This window comes from Bufo bufo, chromosome 1 (genome assembly GCF_905171765.1).
Source record: "Bufo bufo chromosome 1, aBufBuf1.1, whole genome shotgun sequence".
NCBI classification, from domain to species: Eukaryota; Metazoa; Chordata; class Amphibia; order Anura; family Bufonidae; genus Bufo; species Bufo bufo.
The window spans coordinates 201,824,513-201,851,703 of NC_053389.1; the positions used below are offsets into that span (position 1 = coordinate 201,824,513).

At 45.5% G+C, this 27,191-nt stretch overlaps 1 protein-coding gene across 1 annotated transcript in view; it reads left to right on the top strand.

The window, feature by feature from the left end:
* Positions 1-27,191, top strand: part of LOC121002787 (C-Jun-amino-terminal kinase-interacting protein 3-like) — a 153,148-nt gene that overhangs the window by 86,135 nt on the left and 39,822 nt on the right. The window contains exons 16-22 of the mRNA XM_040434332.1: positions 1,737-1,823; positions 14,768-14,824; positions 17,181-17,328; positions 19,824-19,911; positions 23,643-23,723; positions 25,408-25,475; positions 25,572-25,720. Of these exons, the coding sequence (XP_040290266.1) occupies positions 1,737-1,823; positions 14,768-14,824; positions 17,181-17,328; positions 19,824-19,911; positions 23,643-23,723; positions 25,408-25,475; positions 25,572-25,720 (678 nt within the window). The remainder of the gene's footprint in view (positions 1-1,736; positions 1,824-14,767; positions 14,825-17,180; positions 17,329-19,823; positions 19,912-23,642; positions 23,724-25,407; positions 25,476-25,571; positions 25,721-27,191) is intronic.

A 27,191-nucleotide genomic window follows, 5' to 3' on the forward strand; every position in this document is an offset into this window, starting at 1 on the left:
ATGACTTAATCCCTCAGGTGAACGCTGTAAAAATAATTAAATAAAAACTGTGCTAAAACAACAAATTTTTTGGTCACCTTGCCCCTTAAAGTGTAATAATGAATGATCAAAAAATCACATGTACCCAAAAAGGGTACCAATAAAAACAGCCCCTGCACAAGACGATTTGCAGAAAAATTACAAAAAATGGCGTTCAGAAAATGGAGACACAAAAACATAATAAAAAATAAAAAAATGCTTTATTATGTAAAACTGAAACAAACAAACAAAGAAAGTAGACATATTTGATATCATTGTGTCCGTAACAACCTGCTCTATAAAAAATAGCACATGATCTACCCTGTCAGATGAATGTTGTAAAAAATAAAAACAGTGCCAAAACAGCCATTTTTTGGTTACCTTGCCTCATAAAAAATGTAATATAGAGCAATTAAAAATCATATGTACCCAAAAGTAGTACCAATAAAACTGGAACCTTATCCCCCTGGTTTCCAAAATGGGGTCAATTTTTGGGAGTTTCTACTGTAAGGGTGCATCAGGGGGGCTTCAAATGGGACATGGCATCTAAAAACCAGTTCAGCAAAATCTGCCTTCCTAAAACCATATGGCATTCCTTTTCTTCTGCGCCCTGCCGTGTGCCCATACAGCAGTTTACGACCACATGTGGGGTGTTTCTGTTAACCGCAAAAACAGGGTAATAAATATTGAGTTTTGTTTGGCTGTTAACCCTCGATGTGTTAAAGAAAAAAAAAATTATTAAAATGGAAAATCTGCCAAAAAAGTGAAATTTAGAAATTTCCTCTCCATTTTCCTTTCATTCTTATGGAACACCTAAAGGGTTAACGAAGTTTGTAAAATCTGTTTTGAGTAACTTGATGGGTGTAGTTTCTACAATGGGATCATTTATGGGTGTTTTCCACTGTGTAAGCCGCACAAAGAGACTTCCGACCTGAACTGGTCCTTAAAAAGTGGGTTTTGGAAACTTTCTTAAAGAATTTAAGAATTGCTTCTAAAATTCTAAGCCTTCTAACATCCTAAAAAAATTAAATGACATTTACAAAATGATGCCAACATAAAGTAGGCATATGGGGAATGTTAAGTAATTAATATTTTATGAGGTATCACTTTCTGTTTTTAAAAGCAGAGAGATTCAAAAACAGTGAATTTTTAGAAAACAGTGAATTTTTTCAAATTTTCATTAACTTTTGGATTTTTTTAATAAAAGTAAAACATATTGACTGAAATTTACCATTAACATGAAGTACAATGTGTCACGAGAAAACAATCTCAGAATGGCTTGGAAAAGTAAAAGCGTTCCAAAGTTATTACCACATAAAGTGACATGTCAGATTTGCAAAATTAGGCCTGGTCAGGAAGGGGGCAAATGGCCCTGTCTAGAAGTGCTTAAGGTCTGCTTTTCCATGGGTTTTATAGGGAGTGACGTACAACCCAGGCTTTGCCATCACTCATGGTTATAGGCTACCAGGCTCGGTATGGTAGGCTATATGAAAGATGGCAATCTGCAGCAGCTTCTTGCTGCTTCCTCTGGAGTCAACAGGAAGCACGTGTGGAAGGGGAAGTCTTTCTTATCACATTTCCTGTAGTAGGCGTTTTATTTCCCTGGAAGGCTTTTTTTTTACCTTTTTACCACATCTGACACTTTGGGCATAGCAGGCAGATTTATGACAGTATGACCTTGTTTAACATTAATGCATTGAATTTATTGTGTCTGCTAGGGGGACTCTCATGCAGAAGGCGAGCCTAGGGATGCACCTGTGTTAGTCCAACTTCGTCTTTTGGATCAGAAAGATCCCAGAACAAAGGTAAGTGACATTTTATCCTTTACACAACCAAAAGAGATGTTGACTGGAAGCACAATCTGCTGGTAGGACGAGAACAGGAGGAGCGGAGCAGGTCTTTTCTGGGCTATAAAAAGTTGAAACTAGATGCAACATACAATGCTTCAGACTCAAATCTAACCAATCAACATGGCCATTTCACTGGTAAAACATCTATATTGGTTGTATAGTAGCGCCTTTTCACAGTATAGTGCGGTATTACATGGGCGGCTCCATTTTATTTTTCTGGCAGACTGTGTACTGTACAGGACCCTGAAGAAGCTCCTGTCCTCATCATAGAAAGGGATTTACAGCATCCACCGGCCATTCCTGACTGTTATATGTAAGGGTGTTCTTTATCTTTCTTAGGCTACTTTCACATTAGCGACAGGACGGATCCGACAGGCTGTTCACCCTGTCGGATCCGTCCTGCCGCTATTTCGCCGTGCTGTCGGACTGCTGCTCCGTCCCCATTGACTATAATGGGGACGGGGGCGCAGCACGGCGAGAGGCCGCCGGACTAAAAAGTCGGACATGCAGTATTTTTAGTCCGGCGGCCTTTCGCTGTGCACTACCGTGCTGCGCTGTAGCTCCGCCCCCGTCCCCATTATAGTCAAGCTACAGCGAAAGGTAGTGCGAGCTACAGCGCAGCACGGTAGTGCACAGCGAAAGGCCGCCGGACTAAAAGTACTGCATGTCCGACTTTTTAGTCCGGCGGCCTCTCGCCGTGCTGCGCCCCCGTCCCCATTATAGTCAATGGGGACGGAGCAGCAGTCCGACAGCACGGCGAAATAGCGGCAGGACGGATCCGAAAGGGTGAACAGCCTGTCGGATCCGTCCTGCCGCTAGTGTGAAAGTACCCTTAGGGTACTTTCACACTTGCGTTGTTTGATTCCGGCAGGCAGTTCCGTTGCCTGAACTACCTGCCTGATCAGGCAAACTGTATGCAAACGCATGTCATTTTTTCAGACTTAGGCTATTTTCACACTTGCGGCAGAGTGATCCGGCAAGCGGTTCCGTCGTCGGAACTGCCTGCCGGATCTGGCAAAACGTATGCCAACTGACGGCATTTGTAAGATTGATCAGGATCCAGCACTAATACATCCGGCATTCAGGCAAGTCTTCAGTTTTTTTGGCCGGAGATAAAACCGTAGCATGCTGCGGTTTTATCTTTTGCCTGATCAGTCAAAATGACTGAACTGAAGACATCCTGATGCATCTCGAACGGATTACTCTCCATTCAGAATGCATGGGGATATGCCTGATCAGTTCTTTTCCGGCATTGAGCCCTTTTGACGGAACTCTATTCCGGAAAAGAATAAAGCTAGTGTGAAAGTACCCTTATCAGGATCCTGATTAGTCAGAAAAATGCATTGCAATACCGGATCTGTTTTTCCAGTGTCATCAGGCGAAACGGATCCGGTATTTATATTTTTCAAATTTTTAGGCTACTTTCACACTTGCGGCAGAGTGATCCGGCAAGCAGTTCCGTCGCCGGCAAAACGTATGCCAACTGATGGCATTTGTAAGACTGATCAAAATCCTGATTAGTCTTAAAAATGCCTGATCAGTCAGAAAAATGCATTGAAAGGCCAGATCCGTCTTTCCGGTGTCATCCGGAAAAACGGATCCGGCATTTATTTATTTTTCACCTTTTTTTCGATCTGCTCATGCGCATACTGGAAGGACGGATCCGGCATTCCGATATTTTGAATGCCGGATCTGGCACTAATACGTTCCTATGGAAAAAAATGCCGGATCCGGCATTCAGGCAAGTCTTCAGTTTTCTCGCCCATATTCATTGGGGGACACAGGAACAGTAGGTATAGCTATGTCCTCTAGGAGGCGTTGACACTAGGCAAAAGCTGTTAGCCCCTCCCCTGGCAGCTATACCCCCTCCAGCCTGGAGAGAGAGCTTCAGTTTTAGCTTAGTGTCATAGGAGGCAAGACCTCCCTGCCTTATGCAGGGCGGCTTACTTAGCCGATTCTTTATTTTTTAAGTGAAATAAGGTAGGGGGCGGCACCACTACACCGGCTAGGCGCACATGGATGAGACGCTGGCGTGGCTTGAAGAGGACACACACGATCGGAGGTGCTCAGCTGGACGTAACAGATGAGATGCAAAACGAAGTCAGTGTAGAAATGAAAATAGGCAGCGGCACTCACCCGTGTGTAAGTAGACAGCTTTATTTCTCAAAATAACATGAGGCAGGGGGCGGACAGATCCTGAGCACGCATTGAACAGCGGCGGCCGTTTCGCGCTACATGCGCTTCTTCTGGCTGTGCGTCAATGCGTGCTTGCGCATCGCACCTTTTAAATGCTGGCGCAGGCCGTTGTCATGGAAATTAACAAGCCAGGCTGCGTCTGCATAAAGGGAATGACTGAAAATAATATAAATATAAATATAAAAACAATGACATGTGCAACTGTCACGGATCATAGGCAATATAGATAATATAACAATATGCTAATACATGAAATGTTATAGAAAGGGGCTAAGATCGTTCCTGTCGTTCATACCTAATTCCCCTAGGGCTTGTGTACGTAGTACCCACCTAGCCTCTCTCTGTAGGAGTAGACGATGTCTGTCTCCTCCTTGCAGGGGCGTGGGTACGGTTTCTAAACCTGAAAAAGAGATACAACTGATGTCACCATCATGAGCTCTTCTCACATGTTCTATGAGTCTCGGACATCCTTTCCCTGTCTTGATGGAATTAAAATGTTCCCTGACTCGTTCATAAAGGCATCTTATCGTCTTGCCGATATAGAAGCGTCCACATGTGCACAATAGTAAATATACTACATAAGTACTGCGGCAATTAATAAAAGTATTGACTTTATGTGAAATGCCAGCAAATTCAATGCATTTTTTCTGAGAATTACTAGTGCACAGTGAGCAGCTTCCACACCTAAAGTTGCCCTTAGGAAGGTTACTTTTAAGCCAGTTCTTGCTCCTATCTGATTGAAACCTACTCCTAACAAGCTTGTCTTTGACAGTATGACTCCTTCTAAAGGAGATCAGGGGTTTCTGCTGTGTCAGTTCATTTAGAGTTGCATCCCTTCTCGAAACGTCCCAATTTTTAAATATGACTGATCGTATGCGTTCAGCCATGGGACTGTACTTGAATGAGAATGCAAATCTGGCACCCTTTTTCCCCCTTTGGCTCTGATCCTTTTTCTCATACCCACTTTTAAGGAGACTATCTTGTGTGAAGTTTTTTTCCACTCGTTCCATATCCCTATCTAGTACCTCTTCAGGGTAGCCTCTCCTAACTAATCACTGTTTGAGATCCTGAGCCTGTCTATGGTATCCACTGTCTGTGCTGTTGATACGTCTCAATCTAATGAATTGACCGTAAGGTACGGATTTCTTGACACACTGTGGATGGAAGCTGTCGTGGTGGAGCAAGGAGTTGGTCGCCGTGAGCTTACGAAAGCCCTCCATGACCAACCCGTCGCCTTCCACCAGGACAGCCACATCCAAGAATTCTAACCTATTGCCTCCAAAATTGAGGGTGAAGGTCATACCCATGTCATTATTGTTGAGATACTTCACAAACTCACCACATTCTTGTTCTGTACCTTCCCAGACTAGAAACACATCATCTACAAAACGTAGGTACGTTTTGCGCTTAGAGAGAAAAGGATTACTGGTAGAGTAAACATACCTGTCCTCTAGTCTGGCAAGGTACATGTTGGCAAATGTACAGGAGACGGGGGTCCCCATAGCCGTTCCCACCCTTTGTCTGAACCACTCGTTCCCAAACTGGAAAGTATTATTAGTTAAAATAAACTTGAGTGCCTCACCAACAAATTCACAATATAAATCGCTCTTACCCAGGTTCGTCACGATGTCAAGGACCGCCTCGACACCCGCATCATGTGGGATGCGGGTGTAGAGGCTTTCCACATCGAGGGACACCAACTGGTAATCTTGTTGCCAGCATATCTCCCTGAGGGCTAGTAAAAAATCATTTGTGTCCCTGAGGTATGCACGGGCGCTAGTGAGTGCTGGTCTCAAGAGCCAGTCCAAATATTTGGACAAAGGCTCGGTCGCTGAGCCAATCCCCGCGACGATGGGACGTCCCGGGGGATGGCTCAGCGACTTGTGAACCTTGGGCAGGAAATACCAGGATGGCTTGGCTGGAGATAATGGGACAAGTTTGTCCGACATGTTTCTGGGGAGAAAGCCAACCTCCACATATCTATTGATGAGGGTTTTCAACAACTGTAGGGTATTAGGTAGGGGATCCCCCCGTATCCTCTCATAGACGTGTGTATCTCTCATAGACGTGAGGACCTCCTCAGTACAGCATAGGCCCAAAATGGCTCCCTCATTCCCCTCAGTGCCAATGGCTTAAGCACATAGGGGGAATTAATTTCCATGCCCCCCGCCTCACAGGCAAGGAGGGGAGCGGATAAATATCCCGCTCCCCGATATCAGACGCCATGATTTGCCCCCTTTTCGGAAGCGGGCGCCATGCGCCGCTCCGAAAAGGGTTGCCGCCGCAAAGCTTATTGTCGTGGGGCCGCGGGGTGTAGTTCAGCCGGGCGCCACAGGGCAGCGCATTAAGCCCCGTTTTTTCACCTTATTCGTTCGGCTCACATAGGAGGTCCTCCTGCGTTTTTTCTCCGGCCCACATGGCGGGCTCCCCCGGCCGGTGTGTACATCTGTGCACCTCTGCCGGTCCTCCGGCCGACCGTTAGGGCTTCCTTCCCGGTCGGCCCCGCATTCACTTGGACCCGGCTTCGCGGCATGCATAGGCCGCAAAGTTCCTGCCCGGATATGGGGGGGAGCAGCGCACTAACGAGATTTTTCCCGCCCGCCTAAGCGGTCCCCCGACCTCAGAAGCCCGCTAAGTCACCGCCCTGGTCTCTTTACCCCTTCCTGACCGGCCACTTCTGTATAGGCCAGTACAGGTTTTTTGTGGGGTTTAGAAATGCAGAATTTACCCCTTCCTTCTTATCCAGCCTCATCACGCTGGTAGCTCTGTGGTAATGCCTTACACCATGTCCAGGGTGTCTGTTCAAAAACCCCTTTCAGCCTCAAAATATGTAACATTAACTATGCGGTACCAGACTGGGTCCGTGCTCTTTACGGATTCTGGAGGAGCAGCTGTCGGGTTGATATCGCTCCACCAGTGCAATACGGTAAAGGACCCCTGAAGGTTCCCAATCCGCCCTCTGGGACCATTTAGTTGATAATCCTTCACCTGCGCAATCCAGTGGAGGACCACTGACAGTTCCCAATCCACCCTCCTGGGTCGTTTAGTTCATAATTCTCCATCGGCGCATTCCATTGGCGGACCTCTAGATGTCCCAATCCACCCTCCGGGGTCGCTTGGTTGATAATCCTTCACCTGCGCAATTCAACGGAAGACCTCTGACAGTTCCCGATCTGCCCTCCTGGGTCGTTTGGTTCATAATTCTCCATCTGAGCATTCCAAAGGAGGACCTCTGGATGTCCCACTCCACCCTCCGGGGTCGCTTGGTTGATAATCCTTCACCTGCGCAATCCAACAGAGGACCTCTGACAGTTCCCATCTAATGGAGGACCTCTGGATATCCCACTCCACCCTCCGGGGTCGCTTGGTGGATAATTCTCCACCTGCGCACTCTAATGGAGCACCTCTGCAACTTCTCAATCCACCCTCTGGGGTCTTTTGGTTGATTATGCACCGCCTGCGCAATCCGATGGATGGGCCTCTAGAAATTCCCATCCCACCCACCGGGTAGTTTGGTTGATAAGTGTCCGCCTGCGCAGTCCGCAACTGCCAGAGCCGAGATTCTGAGGGGTAAACCTACGCGCAAGCGGGTCGTCTTTTCTCCTTGAATATCTCACACCCCCACCCTTCCTCCCTGGGTCACGCTCAGACGCACCCTCCCTCCTGGAGAGAGTCAGTCCGAGAGAGGGGGGAATCACTGATTCAGACCCTGACATCAATCCGGAGCATTCTCCCAAGATTGCGTCTACGGTAGCCAGCAGTACTGTCGTATGCATTACCCACTTCCATTAGCTGAGTTATTGCACTTCTACGGGATACAGTACTTGCCTTATACATTCCTCTGCTATTGGTGGACTAAGTACAATAACACGGTTTCAGTGCCGGACGTATTTTTTCCCACTTCTGTAGGTGGCAAAATGGCATCTCTGCTGAGTTCAGTACCTGCTGTATGCATTACCTTCCATAGGTGGCGTGATGACATTATCACTGGTTACAAGGTCTGCTGTATGCATTACCCCCTTACTTAGGTGCAATAATTGCACTCCCACACGGTACAGGACTCGCCATATGCTCTAGTTCCCACCGTGGGCATTAATCCCCCTTCATAGAGCATTCCACTTCTTAGGTGGAGTAGTTTAACTACCATTGGATATAGTCCCTACTGTCGTACTATCCTTTACATAGACGGAGTGTTGCACATCACCGTGCTTCCTGTTGCATTACCGTCTTCTAAAAAGTGATCCACTCGTGGGGGAATAATTAATAATCTTATGATGCCTTAGCTTATTCCAAGTGGGACGTAGCATCAGTTGGTATCCGCGAGTGCCCGATACTCTTCATCTAGTAGTATATGGATGCTGCAAGTGGATACGGTGGCTATTCCACATTGTATCCTTCTTTCTTTGGTGCTGGTTTTGGGCAAGATTATATCTTCCTCTGCCTTCTCAGGTGGTTACCTAGCATCACCTATGTGTCCTGTGGGACCCCCCATCTCCATGGGCCTCCTCTGTTCCAGTCGGTCATGATATTGTTCGCAACAATGCGTAGTGCGTGCACCATTGCACATAATATGGTGAGTACGTTCCAGCGAGTCTAGTGTGTTTTCACTGACTCTATATTCTCTATCCACCACTCCTCCTTCTCTGGAAGGTGGTTCTGTTAGCACTCTGGTTTAGCTACTACAGCGTGTTCTCCACAGTTGCAGCTTACGCTAATGCTAGAGTTCGTGGTCGCTCCAGTGGGGTGTCCCCCTCAGGTAGGGGTCCTACTCTGGCGCTAGCTTTGGCAGTTGCTCCTGTTCAGCGCCCTTCCAGGTAGAGTTTTTACGTTAGCTCTACTTCTCTGGAGCAGTATGGTCGGGCGAGCGCTAGCTACTACTGGGGGAGTGGTATTGCCTTACCACTCCATACTAGGGTTCTTACTGCACAGCTCCTTTGTCAGGTGGTGGACTCTTCTAGCACTGTGTAACGGCATACAAGGGAATGCTCCAAACTCCGAACGGAACCTCACGAATAGCTGCTAGCAGACGAATAGGAAACGCACCCAAGCGGCTTACACTCCTAGCAATCAGTCTCTAACAGCATACAGTAAATCCCCCCCAAGAACGAGACGAGGCTCCGTGTTGAGGGTCAAGCAGTGGTCACCCAGAGCTGTGCGTTTTATTGATCTTATATAACATTGGTACACATCAGTACCACCCACAGGGTTTTGTAAAAACAACCAATAACCACGTACAATACAGTAAAACACTCCCACACAAAATCCTCCCCTCTGCCTGTGATATAATTATGGTACAATGGGTTGATGTAATTATCACAGGCAGGAGAATACACAATGTCCTCTGTCCTGGAGAGAACCGAGGAGTAAGTCAATTATCGCCAATACACATGTGGAGACAATAGGACAGACATCACCACTCAAACATACAATGGCCCACCCTTTACAGTACACATAGACATTTAACATATCCCAAAATGGCACGAATTAGACCAGGGGTTCAAAAGTTAGTAAAAGTCCTTTGTGAACAAAGGAAGCATGGCTGATGAGAGGGCCCATAATCCTGGGGCAAGAGGCTGGCAACCAGGCCCCTCCAAAACCCAGTGGCGAGGTTAGTTTCGCCACACACTGCATTCGGTGGCTTATACTCTGCTGAGGTAAAGGGCTAGCAATACAATGGACTCCCCTTGCCTGGCTTCCTCCTCAGGCGGAGTTTTTTGCACAGCCATCATATCCTGGCTACTTCTGTATAGCGCCAGTCTCAGATGGGGAATGAGCTTAGACCTAGCCTATTCCTCTCCTTCTGTCTTTTCCTCCTCTGGCTCATGATTCATAGCCACCCCGCAAGCCTTGGTAGCCTCTGTGTTACTTCCTTCCCTCATCCACATGCACGAGGCATTCGTCCGTTGGCCGTCCATTTCCAGACATGCTCCGGTTCCGACTGGTGGACTGTGGTGCCCTCCACATCCCTCCTTCTACAGGGAATCCCTCCCACTATGAGAAAGCTTCCCTCCTTCTCTCCCGAGTAGGAGATCTGGAAGCATGTGGCGTGCATGCCCTGTTTTTTCCCCTTGGCAGGAGTTCTCACTACTCTTGTGTTTCCCCCCCCCCCCCCTTCCCACTCCTACCGGGGTTCTATGACAGATCTAGTGGAGGGCATTCCGACGATTTTAGTCTCTCCGGATTGGCCCCGTCACGCGTGGTACGCCGACCTCGTTCTCCTTCTAGAAGACATTCCTTGGTCACTGCCACTCAGAAACTACCTTTTTTTTCCTCAGGGTCCGGTCTTCCATCAGCATTTAAGGTCTCTTCGTTTGACGACGTGGCTATTGAAACCGCCATTCTGTCACGGAGAGGGTTTTCGCCGGTTTTCATCCGCACTATGATCAGGCAGGAAGCCTGCATTGCCTAGGATCCATTATAGGACCTGGAGGTCCTTCCTGGGCTTCTGTGAAGGCTGGGGCATTCCCCAATTCAGTTTTTTTTCTCTCCCCACGGTCCTGTCCTTTTTACAATCAGGATTGGACCTTGGATTAGCCCTTCGTGCCTTGAAGGGTCAAGTGTCGGCACCTTCTGCCCTGGGGGACACAGCTTTTCCAGAGTCCCCTGGGCCATAAAAACCTTCCTTCAGGTACTGGCACATATGGTTCTTCCGTACCGTCCTCCTCTACCGCCTTGGGTTCTGAGTATAGTCTTCTCAGCGCTCCAGACTTCTCCCTTGAGCCCTTGCAGGAGATCTCCGACTCCTGTCCTGGAAGGTAGTATTTTCTTGTAACTGTCACATCCATCTGATGGGTGTCCGAGTTGGCGGCGCTGTCTCGCAGAGAACCCTTTCGGGTTTTTTCATAAGGATAAGGCGGTTCTCCGGCCCATTCCTTCTCCCGAAGGTGGTCTCTGACTTCCATATCAACGAGACATTTCCCTTCCCTCATTGTCCCTCTCCTTCACACCCTAAAGGAAAGGTGTTATGCCATTTGGATGTTGTCAGGGCTCTGAAGATTATAGCAGCCTCCAGTTCGTTCCGGCGTACGGTTCCCCCCTTTTTTTGTCATTTTGGGAGGTGCTCGCAAGGGATTGGTGGCCTCCATGGTGGCAATCGCACGTTGGATTTGGGCTGCAATTGCGGAGGCACACCGTTTTCAGGGCAGGTCCCGTCCTTAGGTGTCATGGCTCACTCCACCAGACCGGTGGGCGCATCTTGAGCTTGGAGGAATCGCGCTTCGGCTTCACAGTTGTGCGAGGCGGCTACTTGGTCCTCCTGACACACATTCACAAATTCTACCAGATGCATACTCATGCATCGGTGGACGCTGTCTTGGGCTGCGTGGTCTTGCAGGTGGCAGTTCTTGTGTCCCCCAATGAATATGGGCGAGAAAAGGAGATTTTTGTATAACTTAACAGTAAAATCTCTTTCTCGCTCTTCATTGGGGGACACAGCACCCACCCAGTATTGTTCGACCACAGTTGCGGCAGTTGCTGGTTAGAACCCCGTTGTTGGTTCCTTGGCATTGTTGGTGTTCCACGTTTTTTCGTCTGTTTACTTGCCTCTCCTACTGCTGGTACACAAACTGAAGCTCTCTCTCCAGGCGGGAGGGGGTATAGCTGCCAGGGGAGGGGCTAACAGCTTTTGCCTAGTGTCAACGCCTCCTAGAGGACATGGCTATACCCACGGTCTCTGTGTCCCCCAATGAAGAGCGAGAAAGAGATTTTACTGGTAAGTTATACAAAAATCTCCTTTTTTTGGGCCGGAGATAAAACCGTAGCATGCTGCGGTTTTATATTTTGCCTGATCAGTCAAAAAGACTGAACTGAAGACATCCTGATGCATCCTGAACGGATTGCTCTCCATTCAGAATGCATGGGGATAAAATTGATCAGTTCTTTTCCAGTATAGAGCCCCTAGGACGGAACTCTATGCCGGAAAAGAACAACACAAGTGTAAAAGTACCCTTAAAGCTCTGCCCATGCGCAGACCGGAATACTGGATCTGTCAATGCAACAATTTGAATGCCGGATTCGGCATTAATACATTCCTATGGAAAAAAATGCCGGAAAAGAAAAACGCGAGTGTGAAAGTACCCTATGTTATCTGCTTATTTGTCTTAAATCTTTTTTTTGGGATGACATTTTGGGGCTTTGGAACAACTTACTAGTTTTCCATAGAGTTATGGACTCAAGTTACAATGGTTTTAACTTATAATGGATGTCCTGGAACCAATTAATATTGTTACGTGAGGGCCCGGCGTATATAGTTTCATGGGGAAAGATTCAGTAAAACTGATTTATTCTTTTAAACCTCTGTCATTCTAGGCCTAGGAGTTATTCTTGGAGCTATTGATGGAGCTGTGTGAGGGCTTGTTTTTTTTGAGAAAGCTGTAGTTTTTATTGGGACCATTTTCAGGAATATATAACTTTTGATCACTTCTTATTTCATTTCTTAGGCAAGTTGACAACAAGAAGCAATTTTTATTTAATTTTTTAATATATATTTTTTTTATGGTGTTCACCATGCAATATAAATATTGTTAGTTTTATAGTAAGTTTCTTTACCTACGTGACAATACAAAACATGTATTTTTTTTTCATACCTTTTTTTCAATGGAAACAAATATGTTTGTGACTTTTATTTTTTATTTTTTTCAAAATATTTATAAACATTTTATTTTCATTTTTTAAATATTGTTGTAGTCCCACTATGGGATTTGACCACTAGAGGGCTCAATCACCAGTATAATACTTCTGTAGTACAGTGTATTATGTCTGGAGGCCTAAGTGTGAATGATTTTTAGTATTCTTGGCGAAGTGCCCAGATAAAAAGTTCCTTAAATGCCCAGGAAATGAACCCCTTAAAGGGGTTGTCTCATGACAGACAATGGGGGCATATCGCTAGCATTTGCCCCCATTGTCTTATAGGTGCGGGACCCTCACCTATATCGAGAACGGAGCCACGAAAGTGAAGGAGGGTGCACTGTGTATGCGCAGCCGCCCTCCTTTCATTTTCTATGGGGCCGGCGAAAATAGCCGAGCGCTGGCTCGGCTATTTCTGTCGAGCCCATAGAAGTAAATGGGAGCGGTGGCCGGTCATTCACTTCTATGGGGAGCCGGCTTGGTGGTGGCCGGACCAGAGTCCTCCAGCCACCAGTTCTCGTTGTAGGGGGCGGGTCCCAACGGTGGGACCCGCACCTATAAGACAATGGGGGCATATCCTAGCGATATGCCCCAATTGTCTATGATGAGACTACCCCTTTAAGGATGACTGCCGAACATATATGGCGGAATTCCTTGATTTAGACATGAGCGGGTACCATAGAGGCCAGGTGCCTGCTGTATCACCAATCGACCGACAACCGTGGTCAGCTGTGATAAATGCATGCATGAAGTCTGCTTCTGGGTGCCAGAAAATACATTTTGATTCTTTTTGAATAACTTTAAAATGACCTGTCAGATTTCAAGTAACGGAAATGCCAGCAAGGTTAAATGACTTTAAAGAAGCACTCCCACAAAACTTTTTATTCTCTGACCCCTTAGGGTCCATTCACACGTCCGTGTGTGTTTTGCAATTCCGGATCCGGGCAGCACATCGTGCTGCCCCATAGAAATGAATGGGTCTGCATTTTGCGGAATGAAATTGCGGACGTGTAAACGGGGCCTTAGAAAGCTAGATGATGTTAATTATAGTTAAAGGGTTGTATCACTTCAGGAAATGACATTATCATGTACATATTGTTAATACAAGGCACTGACTAATGTATTGTGGAAGAAGAAAATATTTATTCAGGGAATGTGTTGTTACATTGAATTACTGAGTGAAGTAAGTTGAAGTGGCAAATGGCATTTATCATGTAGAGAAAGTTAATACAAGGCACTTACTAATGTATTGTTATTGTCCATATTGCCTCCTTTACTGGCTGGATTCATTTTTCCATCACATTATTCACTGCTCGTATCCAGGGGTTATGACCACCCTGCAGTCCAGCAGCGGTGGTCGTGCTTACGCACTACAGGAAAAAGTGCCAGCTTATGCACACTCCCACGGTCAAGGTCACCGACGCTTTTTCCTACATTATACAAGCACGACCACTGCTGCTTGATTACAGGGTGGTCGTAACCATGCGTATGTGCGGTATATAATGTGATGAAAAATGAATCAAACCAGCAAAGGAGACAATATGGACAATCACAATACATTAGTAAGTGCCTTGTATTATCTTTCTCTACATGATGAATGCTATATGCCGAAGTGAGACAACCCCTTTAAGGTAATCTTCATATTGCTGGCTATATTTGAAATGTATCCATTCCCTTCTGGTCCTAACCTGTGTCATATTACAGACACTTTGACTCTTCAACTGACACAGCATCTTATGTGTAGAAGGAAGTCCGTTTCTCTAGTCATTGCTATGTGGCTGACATTGAGGCTGTCATAGAAATAAAGTAAGAGTCAGTGCTGGTCACATTACACAGTAGAGGACCAGAAGGGAATGGATTCATGGATAACTCTTAAAGACAGTCACCGGTAAGAAGATTACCTTCAGTTTCCATTTTTCCAGGAGTGCTCCTTTAATTGATCCTATTCAGTATGGAAGTCAGTTGAAGATCATGACTTCACCACTGAGATCTTATACTTGATTGCTATGACCTCCTATGAAGTTCTTCTGTCTTCAGTGTGTCACTTACAGTTTTGCATGTTATATATTTCTTTACAGCTGTGGTGTGCAACTGGAACGACGACAACAGACTCCATGACCAAAAGAAATGAAGATGTAATTCAACTTTTTTCAATTTGTTATATTTTACTAGACAGCCTAGCGGGTTCTTTGTGAGAGAAGAAGCAGAGGAAGATAACATGACTTATGGAATCCACTTGTGTTTTATAAAATATTCTCTACATGCTCATCCGTGTTTAACATGAATGGCCACAGTACTTGCCTATGGGCACATTTACATGGGACGAATCGAAGGGCAATAATTGGAAACAAACTGCTCATTCCCGATCATTGCCAGCGGATTCAGCTGCTTACGTGCAGCGGTCATCCCCTGTGTATGGGGTTAAATGATCGCTGCTACAATCCTTCATCCTCCTACAAATTCATTGTCTGTCAGTACATCCCGGTTTACAAAGAGCAACGTGCTGCCGACAAATGAGGATTTTTGTCGCATGATAGATGCAATCATCCGACGAACAAGAGTTCGCTCATTTGAGCAGCGGCACCTTTACACAGGGCAAATATCAGGAATATGCGTTCTTACAAATGTCTGTCCCCTATAATTGCCCTGATCCTCAACACTTATAAATGGACCAAATTTGTTTCATTGCAGTCCTCACACCTCTCTTTCCCTACAATCACGTTTTTTGTGGTACCCTGCAGTTTTGTGAAAGTGTAGTTCTGCTTAAAGGGGTTTTCCGTATTTTTCACCCTAAATGATGCATCGGCCCATAAGACGCAACTAGGTTTTAAAGGAGGACAATAAAACAATAATTTTTCATTAGACATCAGATCAGACCGCCAATGTTAATCAGACCTCAGCTCACAGAGCGCCCTCACGCTGTGCGCAGCCACTGCACAGCCGAATCACAGAGGACCAGGAAGCAGTAAGTACAGAGCCTTGACCGCTTTTCGGTCCTCCGGTACTAATGAGAGCTTGGGGGGAAAAAAGTGTGTCTTATGGAGCGCAAAATACGGTATCCCCTATTCACAGGATAGGGGATAAGTGTCCGATTAGCATCCCCTGGCCTGTCAACTCTCTGGGACTGCCGGAGATAGCAATAGCCTTATAGAGCTGAGTGGAGCCTCAACATGCATGGGTGACCCCCGATCGATTCAAACAGAGGAGCCCTGATTCCCCATTCTCGTGATCGGCGCGGGGCCACACAATCATGAAACCCGCTGATTAGACTCTTTATCTCCTATCCTATGGTTTGGGAATAAGTTGTCTTAATGGCACAACCCCTTTCAAGTAGAGACCTACTGAAAGTGAAAGTCTAAGGGGCATCTCTGAATGATTCTGGTTTAGTGACCAATCGCATTCACTGTTGCATAGAAGTGAATGGTTAGTCACATGTAGGGCTGCAGTAAACGATTATTTTTGCAATCAAGTATTCTACCAATTATTTTTACGATTAATCGCGTACTCTAATAATAAAAAAAATAATTAATTGACTGTTTTCCTTTATAAAAACTCATCAGACCCCCTGCCATCATTCCCCAACACCCTTCGTTCCCCTCTGTGCGATCAGCTCAAGTGCATCAGTTCCCCCCAGTGCCATCAGCTCCACTATCCCCCAGTGCCATCAGCTCCCCCCCGTGCCTTCAGCTCCGTTCCCCCAGTGCCTTCAGCTCTCCCCCACCCCAGGGCCTTCAGCTCTCCCCCACCCCAGGGCCTTCAGCTCTCCCCCACCCCAGGGCCTTCAGCTCTCCCCCCACCCCAGTGCCTTCAGCTCTCCCCCCCACCCCAGGGCCTTCAGCTCTCCCCCACCCCAGTGCCTTTAGCTCTCCCCCACCACAGTGCCATCAGCTTGCCCCCCCAGTGCCGGTACTTAACTTTCCTGTAGTGGCACTGCTCCACAGCTCCTCCATCTTCTTCTCCACGCGCTGTACTGACATCACACAGTGTCGGGTCATAGTGCACGCATACGTGCACTATGTCCTGACGATGTGTCAGGGCTGAAAGTGCACCGCGGTACGGGCCGGCGGGTGACCACGGAGCGGTAAGTAATAGCAATCGCTTCACTCCTGCTCCGTGGTCACATGACGCAAACGAATCCTCGATGCAAATTTGCATCGAGGATATTTTTGTGTAGAATTTCTCGATTCAGTCGAGTAATTGATTCAGCCCTAGTCACATGACTGGCCAATCAGCTGTCGGTTTAAAAAGGGAGATGTCAAATTTATTATTTTTTCAAATAAATATTTGTGAGAAGTAGATGTACAGATTTAATCCTGGAATTGTGCAGAACATATGATGACAATAACTTTCTCCGAGTGCAGAATTTATATACCATCCTAACATGGATTCTGAAAAATCATAGATTATTTTGGTGACGGATATTTTAACGTGTTGTTGACAGAACTGATCTTTTTCTTATTAACTGTTGTTTGTTATTTCGTTCATGGACAGGGTACGCACTTGAATAGTTTAACGTGGATCTGTTCGGGTACCCATTCTGTCAGTGAGATCATGGTGATAGATGCAAGTTCTTCAAACCATGTCATGGATCAGTTTGAAATTAACAATGCACATGTCCTCTGCGTCACCTATGTGCCAGGTAGGCCTTCGTTTTCTCCGTGCTGCCCATTTATATCACAATTTTAAAAGTAAGCTGCTCCAGAACTAAGGGCTGTATTAGACTGGCAGATGAGCATTTTGATTGTCAGGAAGGAAGCGTTCCTTCCCAACAATCGCCTGCTCGGTGTGGGGAGGAGGGATCGCTAATGCCATCGCTCGTCCTCATACAGAATCATTATTTGCCGGTAGCAGAGCGTGATTAGACGTCCTGATCTGCTGCCGGCAAATGATGATTTTTGTACCTGTATATAAGATGCGTTTGCCATTCATCGGGGAATCAGCAGCAGTATTGCACAGGCTGATCATCGCTAACTAGCGTTCCTACGAACGCTTGTTAGCGATGATCTGGCCGACCCTCATTCAGTGAACTACAGGCCTTAAGGCTGTAATACACCGACAGATTTTCTGACCAATCATTGTTTGAATCATCTGTTTACACACACAGATCTTTTGTTATACACTAGGGATCGACCGATATAGATTTTTTTAGAGCCGATACCGATAACCTGTGAACTTTCACTCTGATAGCTGATAACTTATACCGATATTCTGTGCATTTTCATTTTTGAAAAAAAATTAAAAATTTCTGTTACGGCGTTCACCACATAGAAGATTATTTTTTAAAATATTTTAATAGTTTGGACTTTTCGGACGTGGCAATATGTGATATGTTTATTTATTTATTGTTTATATATTTTATATGTAAAATTGGGAAAGAGGGTGATTTATACTTAATATTTTGGTGTTTTTTTTTTTTTTACTTTTTATTTAATAACTATTTTCCCCCTTAGGAGCTAGAACCTGGGATCTTTTAATCCCTTGTCCTATTCACCCTAATAGAGCTCTGCACCACCAATGATTTTAATACTGGGGGGTGGGGGGGAGGGCGCACTGTGCCACCAATGTTTTTAATACTGGGGAGGGCGCAATGCAACACCAATGATAATAAACGTTTAATACAGGAGGTGGGTGTGTCGGCGCAGAATCACATAGCCGGCACCCTACCTCTGACAGGGAGCTGCGATCAGTGGCAGCAGTTAACCCCTCAGGTGCGGCACCTGCGGGGTTAACTGCCGCTGATCGCAGCTTCCTGTCATATAGGCTGGGCACCTCCTCCTGTGACTCTTCCCCTGTGCTGCTGAGGGAACATGAGCGCGCCGACATCAGCACGCTCATGTTCTGTGATGGCGCGCTATCGATACCGATAACTTTGAAAATCATGAATATCGCCGATAATATTGGTAACTCCGATAATCGGTCGATCCTTATTATACACACCCACTATTGGTCTGATTGGACAGATATTGGTCAGATAATCTGTTGGTGTAATACAGCCCTTACTCGTGAGGGGATAACTCTGCATCTTCAGTTGGTCTGGGACAGCTGATGTGGGTTTTATGAGGCCAGCATACTTTAAAATACACACTGTAGCTACAGCTGCAGAGCCTTTTTTATAGTTATCCATCACCATAAAGGGATAGAATTTCACATTGATCCATTTTAAAATATGCTTGATGTGGTTGGACAAGTCTTACAAATGTAATAGAGAGGAATTTATGGATCGGGCACATAATTGACCTGAACAGACTGCATTGACTATGATGGAGTCCGTTCAGTTTCCGTTCAGGATCTTGTCTTTTTACCAGACAAAAAAAGTTCTCCATGCAAGGATTTTTGTCCAGTTTTTCTTGTAGAGTCTGTGACAGAGGCCACAAACAGTGAACAAGCCTTTCGGCCTCTATATTATGTATTTGAATTACTGCACCTTTAGTACTCCTCCTTACCTAAAAATACTCCTAAATTTTTTTAAAACAAGTAATTTACTCTTCTGGAAAAATTGTAGTGTGACCTTTGGTCCCCAGTGTAGGACCCCCACCAATCAGATAATAGTGACCAGAGGATAGGTCATGAGTAGAGATGAGCAAGTTCAGGTTTTGGGTGAATTCCGTTATGGATTCTGTTATCACGGAATTCTATGACGGCATGCACCACGGAAGTCTTTAAGAGGCATTCAGTTTTGCATTCCATCATAATAGAAGTCTATGGGCAGCGTAATGGATCTGGCCAGTTTCCGTTAAGAAGGAATCCTGTCCTGCGTAATGAAAACCAGCCGCGTCTGTTATGCTGCCCATAGATTTTTATTATGATGAAATACAAAACTGAATGCCTCTTAGTCTTAAAGGCTTCCGTGGTGCATGCCGTCATAGAATTCCGTTATATTCCGTGATAACAGAATCCATAACGGAATTCACCCGGAACCCGAACGCCATCAGAACTGTAGAACATACAGAGCGATAGTCTAAATTCAATGTTCTTGAATCCTTTGGGTGCAGCTGAGCACTTTTGGGGAGTACGAGGGAGTTTAAATATCTTCAGACTTCATGGGATAGAAGGGATTAAGAATGAACCAGTAGTTATTGTGATAAGTTATTTATTTTACATGTAATAGGATTACAGCTCCAATATCTTTTATAGCCCACAGACTGAATTGTGTAGAAGAGCAAGAAGCCTGTAACGATGTCAGCAGAGATGCCACCATCTGGCTGGGGACACAGGAAGGAAGGTTATAAGAAACCCATTCTGTCTACTATGTCAAATTTTTATGTAATAATTCATTTCTTTATGGTCATAAATCATGAATATCTCTGTTTACTTTCTTAAATGGGGAAATCAAGTCAAAACGTTTTTCTGATGTGTCACACATGGCATTTAGTAGATTCCATAAAGGCAGTCAAAACATTTCACTGGATTCTCTTAACATTAATGTTTATCAACACCCAGATTTATCCCTCCTCTCAAAAAATGATTATTATATAAAACCGGTTCTGATGTAATGTTCCATTGTTGATTGAAGGGTTAAGGCAAAAAATGATATTTAAAACTTTGCAGCAGAGTGAAAGTAAGTTACAAAAAGGTATTCACACCTCAATGACCCTGCATCGCTCTCCTTCTAAGGGTCCTCAGTCCCCCTCCTTTCTCTACTTCCTGCTGCAGTGATGATGACAGGATGTAGCGGGTCACCGTTGGGGCCAGTGATTGACTGCAACTGTTACATGAAGGTAGTTAAGGTCTCAAGCCTTTTCTTGGTCCCCAACAATTATCTTAGTTTTTTCCTAGATTTGGCACTCTTAAAGGGGTTGTTCACTAGGGAATACTTTTTTAGAAAAGGACTTGGGCTACATGCACACGAACGTTGTTTGTTTCTGTGTCCGTTCTGTTTTTTTTTTGCGGATAGGATGCGGACCCATTCATTTCAATGGGTCCGAAAAAATGCGGCCAGCACACCGTGTGCTGTCCGCATCAGTAGGTCCGTTCCGTAGCCCCGCAAAAGAAATAGAACATGTCCTGTTCTTGTCCGTTTTAGGTATTGTTACAATGGATCCGCAAAAAAAAAGGTATGGCATACGGATGTCATCAGTTTTTTTTTTTTTTTGACGGACCGCAAAACACATACGATCATGTGCATGTAGCCTTAGAGTAGGTTAAAACAAATAAACAGAAGCAGCATTACTCACCTCACCAATCCCCCCTCCACCCCCGTTCCAATGCCTACCGAGTCCTAGCTTCCTGGTCCCATCTGAAGCCCTCTCAGCCAGTGATTGGCTTAGTAGGCATCTCCTGGGATTTCCTGTGTGTTGCGATGGGAGCAGAGGCCATCGAGGACCCGGTAAGTATTGGAACAGGAGCCAAACAACCCATTCAAATCTTTTGCCATTCATTTTTATATGATTAACAATTTATTTTTCTAGGTGCAACTTTTCTTACTTGATTTAACATTTACATTAGCTGATGTTCTTTAAATTAGGAAAGCATTTTTTAATACTTTGTCCAATCAATATATTGTTCTTTGTTGTTATATCCAAGTCTTTCTTTTTAGCAGTTTTAGTTTTATATCTCCAGCTAACTTCCCCATTTAGGTTTGGCCTATCCTTACCCTAACTGAAAACCTTTAAGACCTACTTCTTGGCCTTCAGTTGTCTTCTAGCTGTTCCATTCTTAAGCCTCATTCACATGTCAGTGTTTTGGTCAGTGTTTTCCACTAGTGATTTGTGAGGCAAAACCAGGACTGGAGCCTCCACAGACATAAGGTATAAGGGAAAGATCTGCACCTGGTTTTGGCTTAAAATCACTGATGGAAATCGCTAACCAAACACTGACTGTGTGAATAAGGCTTCACTGATATGTAAAATGACCAGTCCAGTACCTGAGCACATCATGAAAAACTCACTCTGAGACCTTCTCGGTCCACCTAAAGCCTCATTCACACGTCAGTGTTCGGCCAGTGATTTCCATCAGTGATTTTGAGCCAAAACTGGTGCAGCGCTAAACACAGAACAGGTGCAGATCTTTCCCTAATATCTCATCTCTGTGCAGTCTCCAAGACTGGTTTTGGCTCACAATCACTGACGTGTGAATAAGGCCTAATAATGGACTCCCCTGCACCAGCACCTGTCTGGACCTTGTTGTTGCCCTTATACTTACTACAGCAGTGGAAAAGATATCCTGATGTGATGATGCTATTCTGGAATTTACATCAAGGAAATCAGTCAGAAAGTCGATTTACTCGGGTGCACTCTTTCCCTTGTCACCCAGATATAGCCTTCCTACCTTTACCTACCACCTGAGTGGCCCTGGCCTGTGCCCCCTCAGTGAGCTGTAAATGCTCCACCGGCCTCCTAAATCCAACCCTTCTGTTTCTCCACACTTTGACACCTTTGTAAATAGCTCATGTATGGTTAGATTGGTTAATTGGTTATAAGTAACAAATTTACTCTTGTAAAATTGCGACATCAGGCTTTTCATCTCCATCATGTAAATAATCCAACTACTTAGAAAATAAAATATATTTATTGGAATACAGTTTGAGCAAAAAACTTTTCTACATTCCTGTAAGTGCATTCCCGATATATAAATCCAAAACATGTATAAATAATACTCAGAATATAATACTTTATTGTTACAATAGCACAAAAATCCACTAAAAACCCATTAAAACAATGTCAGAAGGGGCCGCAGGCTATGCGCATGATTATTATAGTAGAGTTCATGTACAGTATATTATACCTAGGGGATATATAACACAACATTATAGGTAATTATCGTATATGATAACACAGTAATACCCTATCATCGAATCAATTCAAGTACTCTTTATAGGTAACTGCTGTATGCAGACCGCCTATCATATAAAGTGCGGTGCTATATAGCAAGTAAATCCTATTAACATGATTGAAATAACAGGTAGTCCCTTCCACTATTCTTTATAGGTAACTGCTGTATGTATAGAAGTGCAGTATTGTGTATCCAATGTCATATTAACATGACTGAAATTAATAACTAAAGCAAAACTATTATAGTCTGATCCAGTTCATGTATAGTTACCAGTCCCTCAAGTCAGAACCTGTGTCATGCGCTGCTCCTCAGATTCCAATGCGTTACGTCCCAGCAGCTTCTTCTGGGGGGGGGGGGGCTGAGAGTAATGAAAAGGGATGAGTCTTATATAGGGTTAAATATAAGGTCTAACAACAGTGACAATTAATCATGTTCCATCATTTCCGAATGCCAAGGCACATGTGAGACGCAATGCATCATCACGCCCAAACGCCGCTCCACCTCCAACCTACACTCAGCAATCTGCCGTGATGATGCACCATGCCATGCGTAATGACTAGAGATACCTACGCTTCTCTCCACCATTTTTGAATTGGGCATTGTAGAGAGTTGCCATTAGTGTAAAGCCTCATTTACGTGTCCGTGCTCAAATCCGTGAGCAGGTGGTCAGTGATGCATCCGTGAAGCTGTCTGTGGATCCGTGTTGGGTCCGTGTGTCCGTTTTTTTGCTGTCCGTGTGCCATCCGTGGTGTTCATGGACTATAATGGGCGTGATGGATCCGTGAACACAGACAAAATAGAGCATGCATCCGTGCTAAAAAAAACAGACCCACGGACCGCGCTAAAACACTGATGTCTGAATACACACATTAAAATGAATGAGGACGTGTGCTGTCCGCGGAGAACATGTACATCACACGCATCACACGTCCGTGAAACACTGACGTGTGAATGAGGCTTTATGCAGTATCTGCAAATTGAATGGTTTTTCACATCTTTCTTCCGTGTGGAATTTGACCTGTTATGCAGAATTACAAATTCTGCACCTTTTCCCATAGACTTCAATGTGGTAGTTAACATAAGCAGAAAATCCACGCCCAAAAATGTATCACAGTTTTGGTGGATTTTCTGGTGCAGATTTTTATATGCGTCTCTCAGTGTTGTTTTCCTTTTTCAATTCAGTTTGTTCATTCACTCGGCTGTCTCTGGATGGAGGACGTGTCTTCAGAAAATTCAGCTTAAAGATGCAATCCACAGTATTACGTAAGACTTTTGTGCTTCTCGCATGTTTCATTAATATTTGCCTTAGAAATAGGAGTAGTTTAAAGGGGTTCTCTGGGCATTTAATATTGATGACCTCTCCTCAGGACAGGTGGGGGTCCGACACCCATCACCCCCGCCTATCGGCTGTATAATGGGAATGCACACGTGCCATCTCCATTCTCTGTCCCTGCTTGCCACTGCTATGTCTATGGAGAGAAGGGAGACGGCGCGTGTGCATTCCCTTCATACAGCTGATCGCCGGGGGTGCCAGATGTCAGACCCCCGCTGATCTGAGGATAGGTCATCAATATTAAAAGCCCAGATAACCCCTTTAAGGTGGGTTATACTGATGGGCTTGGTTTAGATGTAGCAGATTTTTTTTTTAATTTTACTCCAGATCCTTAGCTTTGCAAAAAGTTGAATCTGCTACAAAATTCTGCTAAAAATCTGGAACAATTCTTTTGATAATCTGCTTCATGTCCTAAAATCCATGCAGGTCCTCGAATGTGATTTGTCACAAGGACACTGCTGGACATCTTCTCTATATAGAAATGTATGGAAAAGTGCAAGATAACATTTTGATATCCACAGTGTTTGTTGATAATTGAAGGGGTTGTCCGAATTACCGATATTGATGATCGATCCTCAGGATAGGTCATCGGTATCAGATCGGTGGGGGTCTGACTCCCAGGACCTCCTCCGATCAGCTGTTTGAAGTAGACTGCATCCGCTTCAGTGCTTACCTGTATGCTGTTTCCACTTCAATGGGACAGTTGTAAATACACTGCGCAGCCGCTACAGTGGAGACAGTATGCCGGTAAATATTGAAGAGGGTGCAGCTTGCATGAGTGCCACGGCTGCTTTAAACAGCTGATCGTCAAGGGTCCCGAGAGTCGGACCTCAACCGATCTGATATTGATGACCTATCTAATATCTTTAGCTCGGACAACCCCTTTAAAACTATCCATACACATTAGATGAAAATTTGCCATACCTACTGGTTTTGGTGAGACAGGTAAAGTAGCTCTCCCTACTCATGGAAGATGTTGGGTGTGTGTTGAACTTCATTTCAGCATTGCCTCGGGTGATTATCTACTACCAGAAGAGTCTCGGAATTAAACATGCACTCCCAGTCTGAACTCCCAGTATCTCCTCCAGAGTCAGCTGAGATCTGAGCGTCATGCCACCATTACTATCTTTTGCTCCCTCAGCGGGTGGGTTGGATGGAAAGAGGAGGATGGAGTTACCTAGAGGAGAGCTTGTCTGCACATGGGACGCTTTTCGGAGCATTAGTTGAAATGTCAGCTTTTTGCTGTGTTGCAGTTCTTTTTTTGTAAATTACAATCCTTCGTGTTGACACCTGCTTTGTTATTTCCATTGATCTGCTCTGTCGAAGGTGCAGGACAAAGAAAATAATGGTGGTGCTGGATCCGTCATATGACACCAGCTGTGCCCAACGGACTTCGCTGAGTGGCATCGTTGACAGCCTAAGGAAATAACAGTCAGGAAATAATATTACCTAGATTCAACCATCAAGTCCATCACATTGGATGTTAGAGGAGCAAAGTGACCAAAATCGGATTAGAAAAATCTAACCACCAAAATAGTCGTTTTGCGAATGTGTATGACGGACTCAGTGCTGTAATGTTCAGCTGTTTATTGGTCTTTTGGTATCTCACTATAGGCACAACGATGGCCATGTAGTCACTACTTTGGGTGACGGGACACTTGCAATTTTTAAAAGGAACGCTGGTAAGTAAAACTGACAAATTCAAGTGATTCCAGTGTGAATTCTTTTATCTCTATGAAGTGGTGTCCTTTCAATACGTTCATTTCTTTTTCATTCAGCTAGGAACTGGGATTTGGACAATCCAAAAGTTGTGGACTTGGGGAGGCCGCAGCAATCCATCCGCTGCTCTGCGGCTGTTCACGGGGACGTGTGGTGTGGCTACCGGAATAGGATTTATGTTGTGGCTCCAAGGATGGCCAAAGTCAAAGTAATTTCTCCTCCAAAATTTCCACCTCATTTTTATGGAACAGGTTGAGACCTCGTACGAGGCTGGAGTGAGCATTTAACATGTAACAGCTTCATTAAAGCACTAGGGCAGTTTTACGAAAACTCTCTAACAGAAAAACCTTTGCCCACAGCACGCAATCACAGCGCGGCTTTCATCTCATATAGTGCCTTAAAAAATGAAAGCTGCACCGTGAATGGTTGCTGTTGGCAGCAGAGACCGTTTTCATAAATCTGCCCCATGGTGTCTAAAAGGCCCATGTATTGCTATGTCTTCACATTATGACAGCATTCATTTAGCATAGTGTCCACTGAGGTCTGTGCAGGTATTAAATATTAAAATATGGGGGCCTATTTCTATTTTGTATAGATCACATTCTGTAGTTTTGTATGGTGAGGATTTAAATGTTGTACTATGTAAGACTGCATAGTGGACTTGTTTTCTCGTGCATGGCATTGGGGGACACAGCACCATGGGTATATGTCCAACTACCACTAGGAGGCACTAGACACAAAAAGTGTTGGCTCCTCCCCGTTGGGCTATACCCTCTCCACAGGCACAAGGCTATTCAGTTTTTGTCTAGTGTCCGTAGGAGGCAGACCTGTCCTGCTTTTTTGCAGGTCCTGCTGTTTATTTTTTATTTTATTTTTTATTCTTTTTTTCTCTCTTCTGCAGGTCTCGGTGATCTCCACCGTTATACCTGCTGCAGGCTGGGGCTCCATCGTGTTCCACTTTAGTTGCCCCCCCTGCGGGCGCGTACTTCTGTACCATCGCCGGTCACCCAGTCCCCACAGACTGCATCCGCAGTGGCTTGCCGGCATTCCCACGGTTCCCGTGTTGAGTCTGCCGAAGGGGTGACCCTGCGGCGCCCGAAGACATCAGATGGTGAGTATAGTGAGTATATCCCCTGTCCCTGCCCCAGGGTTAGGTTCCCTCCTGTGGCCAGGGGGGTGGGATCCACCTTAGCTGGGGGTCCTGGGAAGCTTCCATCTTCCTCCACCTTTCTCTTCCCCCTTGGTTGGTTTTTTCTCTCCTCCCTGGCCACACAGTCCAGGCGTCGCTTCTCCTGGGCCTTCCCCGCTACTTTAGTCCCCGGCTTTTGCAGGGACTAGGCCTCATCTTCCATGGCCCGTTCCCGGCTCCCAGGTGCTCTGTTTGCCCTGTTCCGCCCACCCCCAGGCGTCGCTCCCCCCCCCCACCCTCCTCACCTAGTTTTGTGGGTCCGGAGGCCCCTCGGTCGGCCGCGATTCGTCCCGCCCCCCTCGCTCCATTCCCGGCCGCCTCATAAATCGAGGCCCCGGCTTTTGGGCCTGCTAGGCCGCGATCTTCCCGGCCCCTCCTCCTTGCTTCCCGGGCTTTTCTGACCCCGCCCGGCCCTCGGGAGGGGCTATCTCCTCCACCCTTTACTGGTCTAACGTGGGTTATCTATCCAGTGGATAGATCCTCCGTTTAA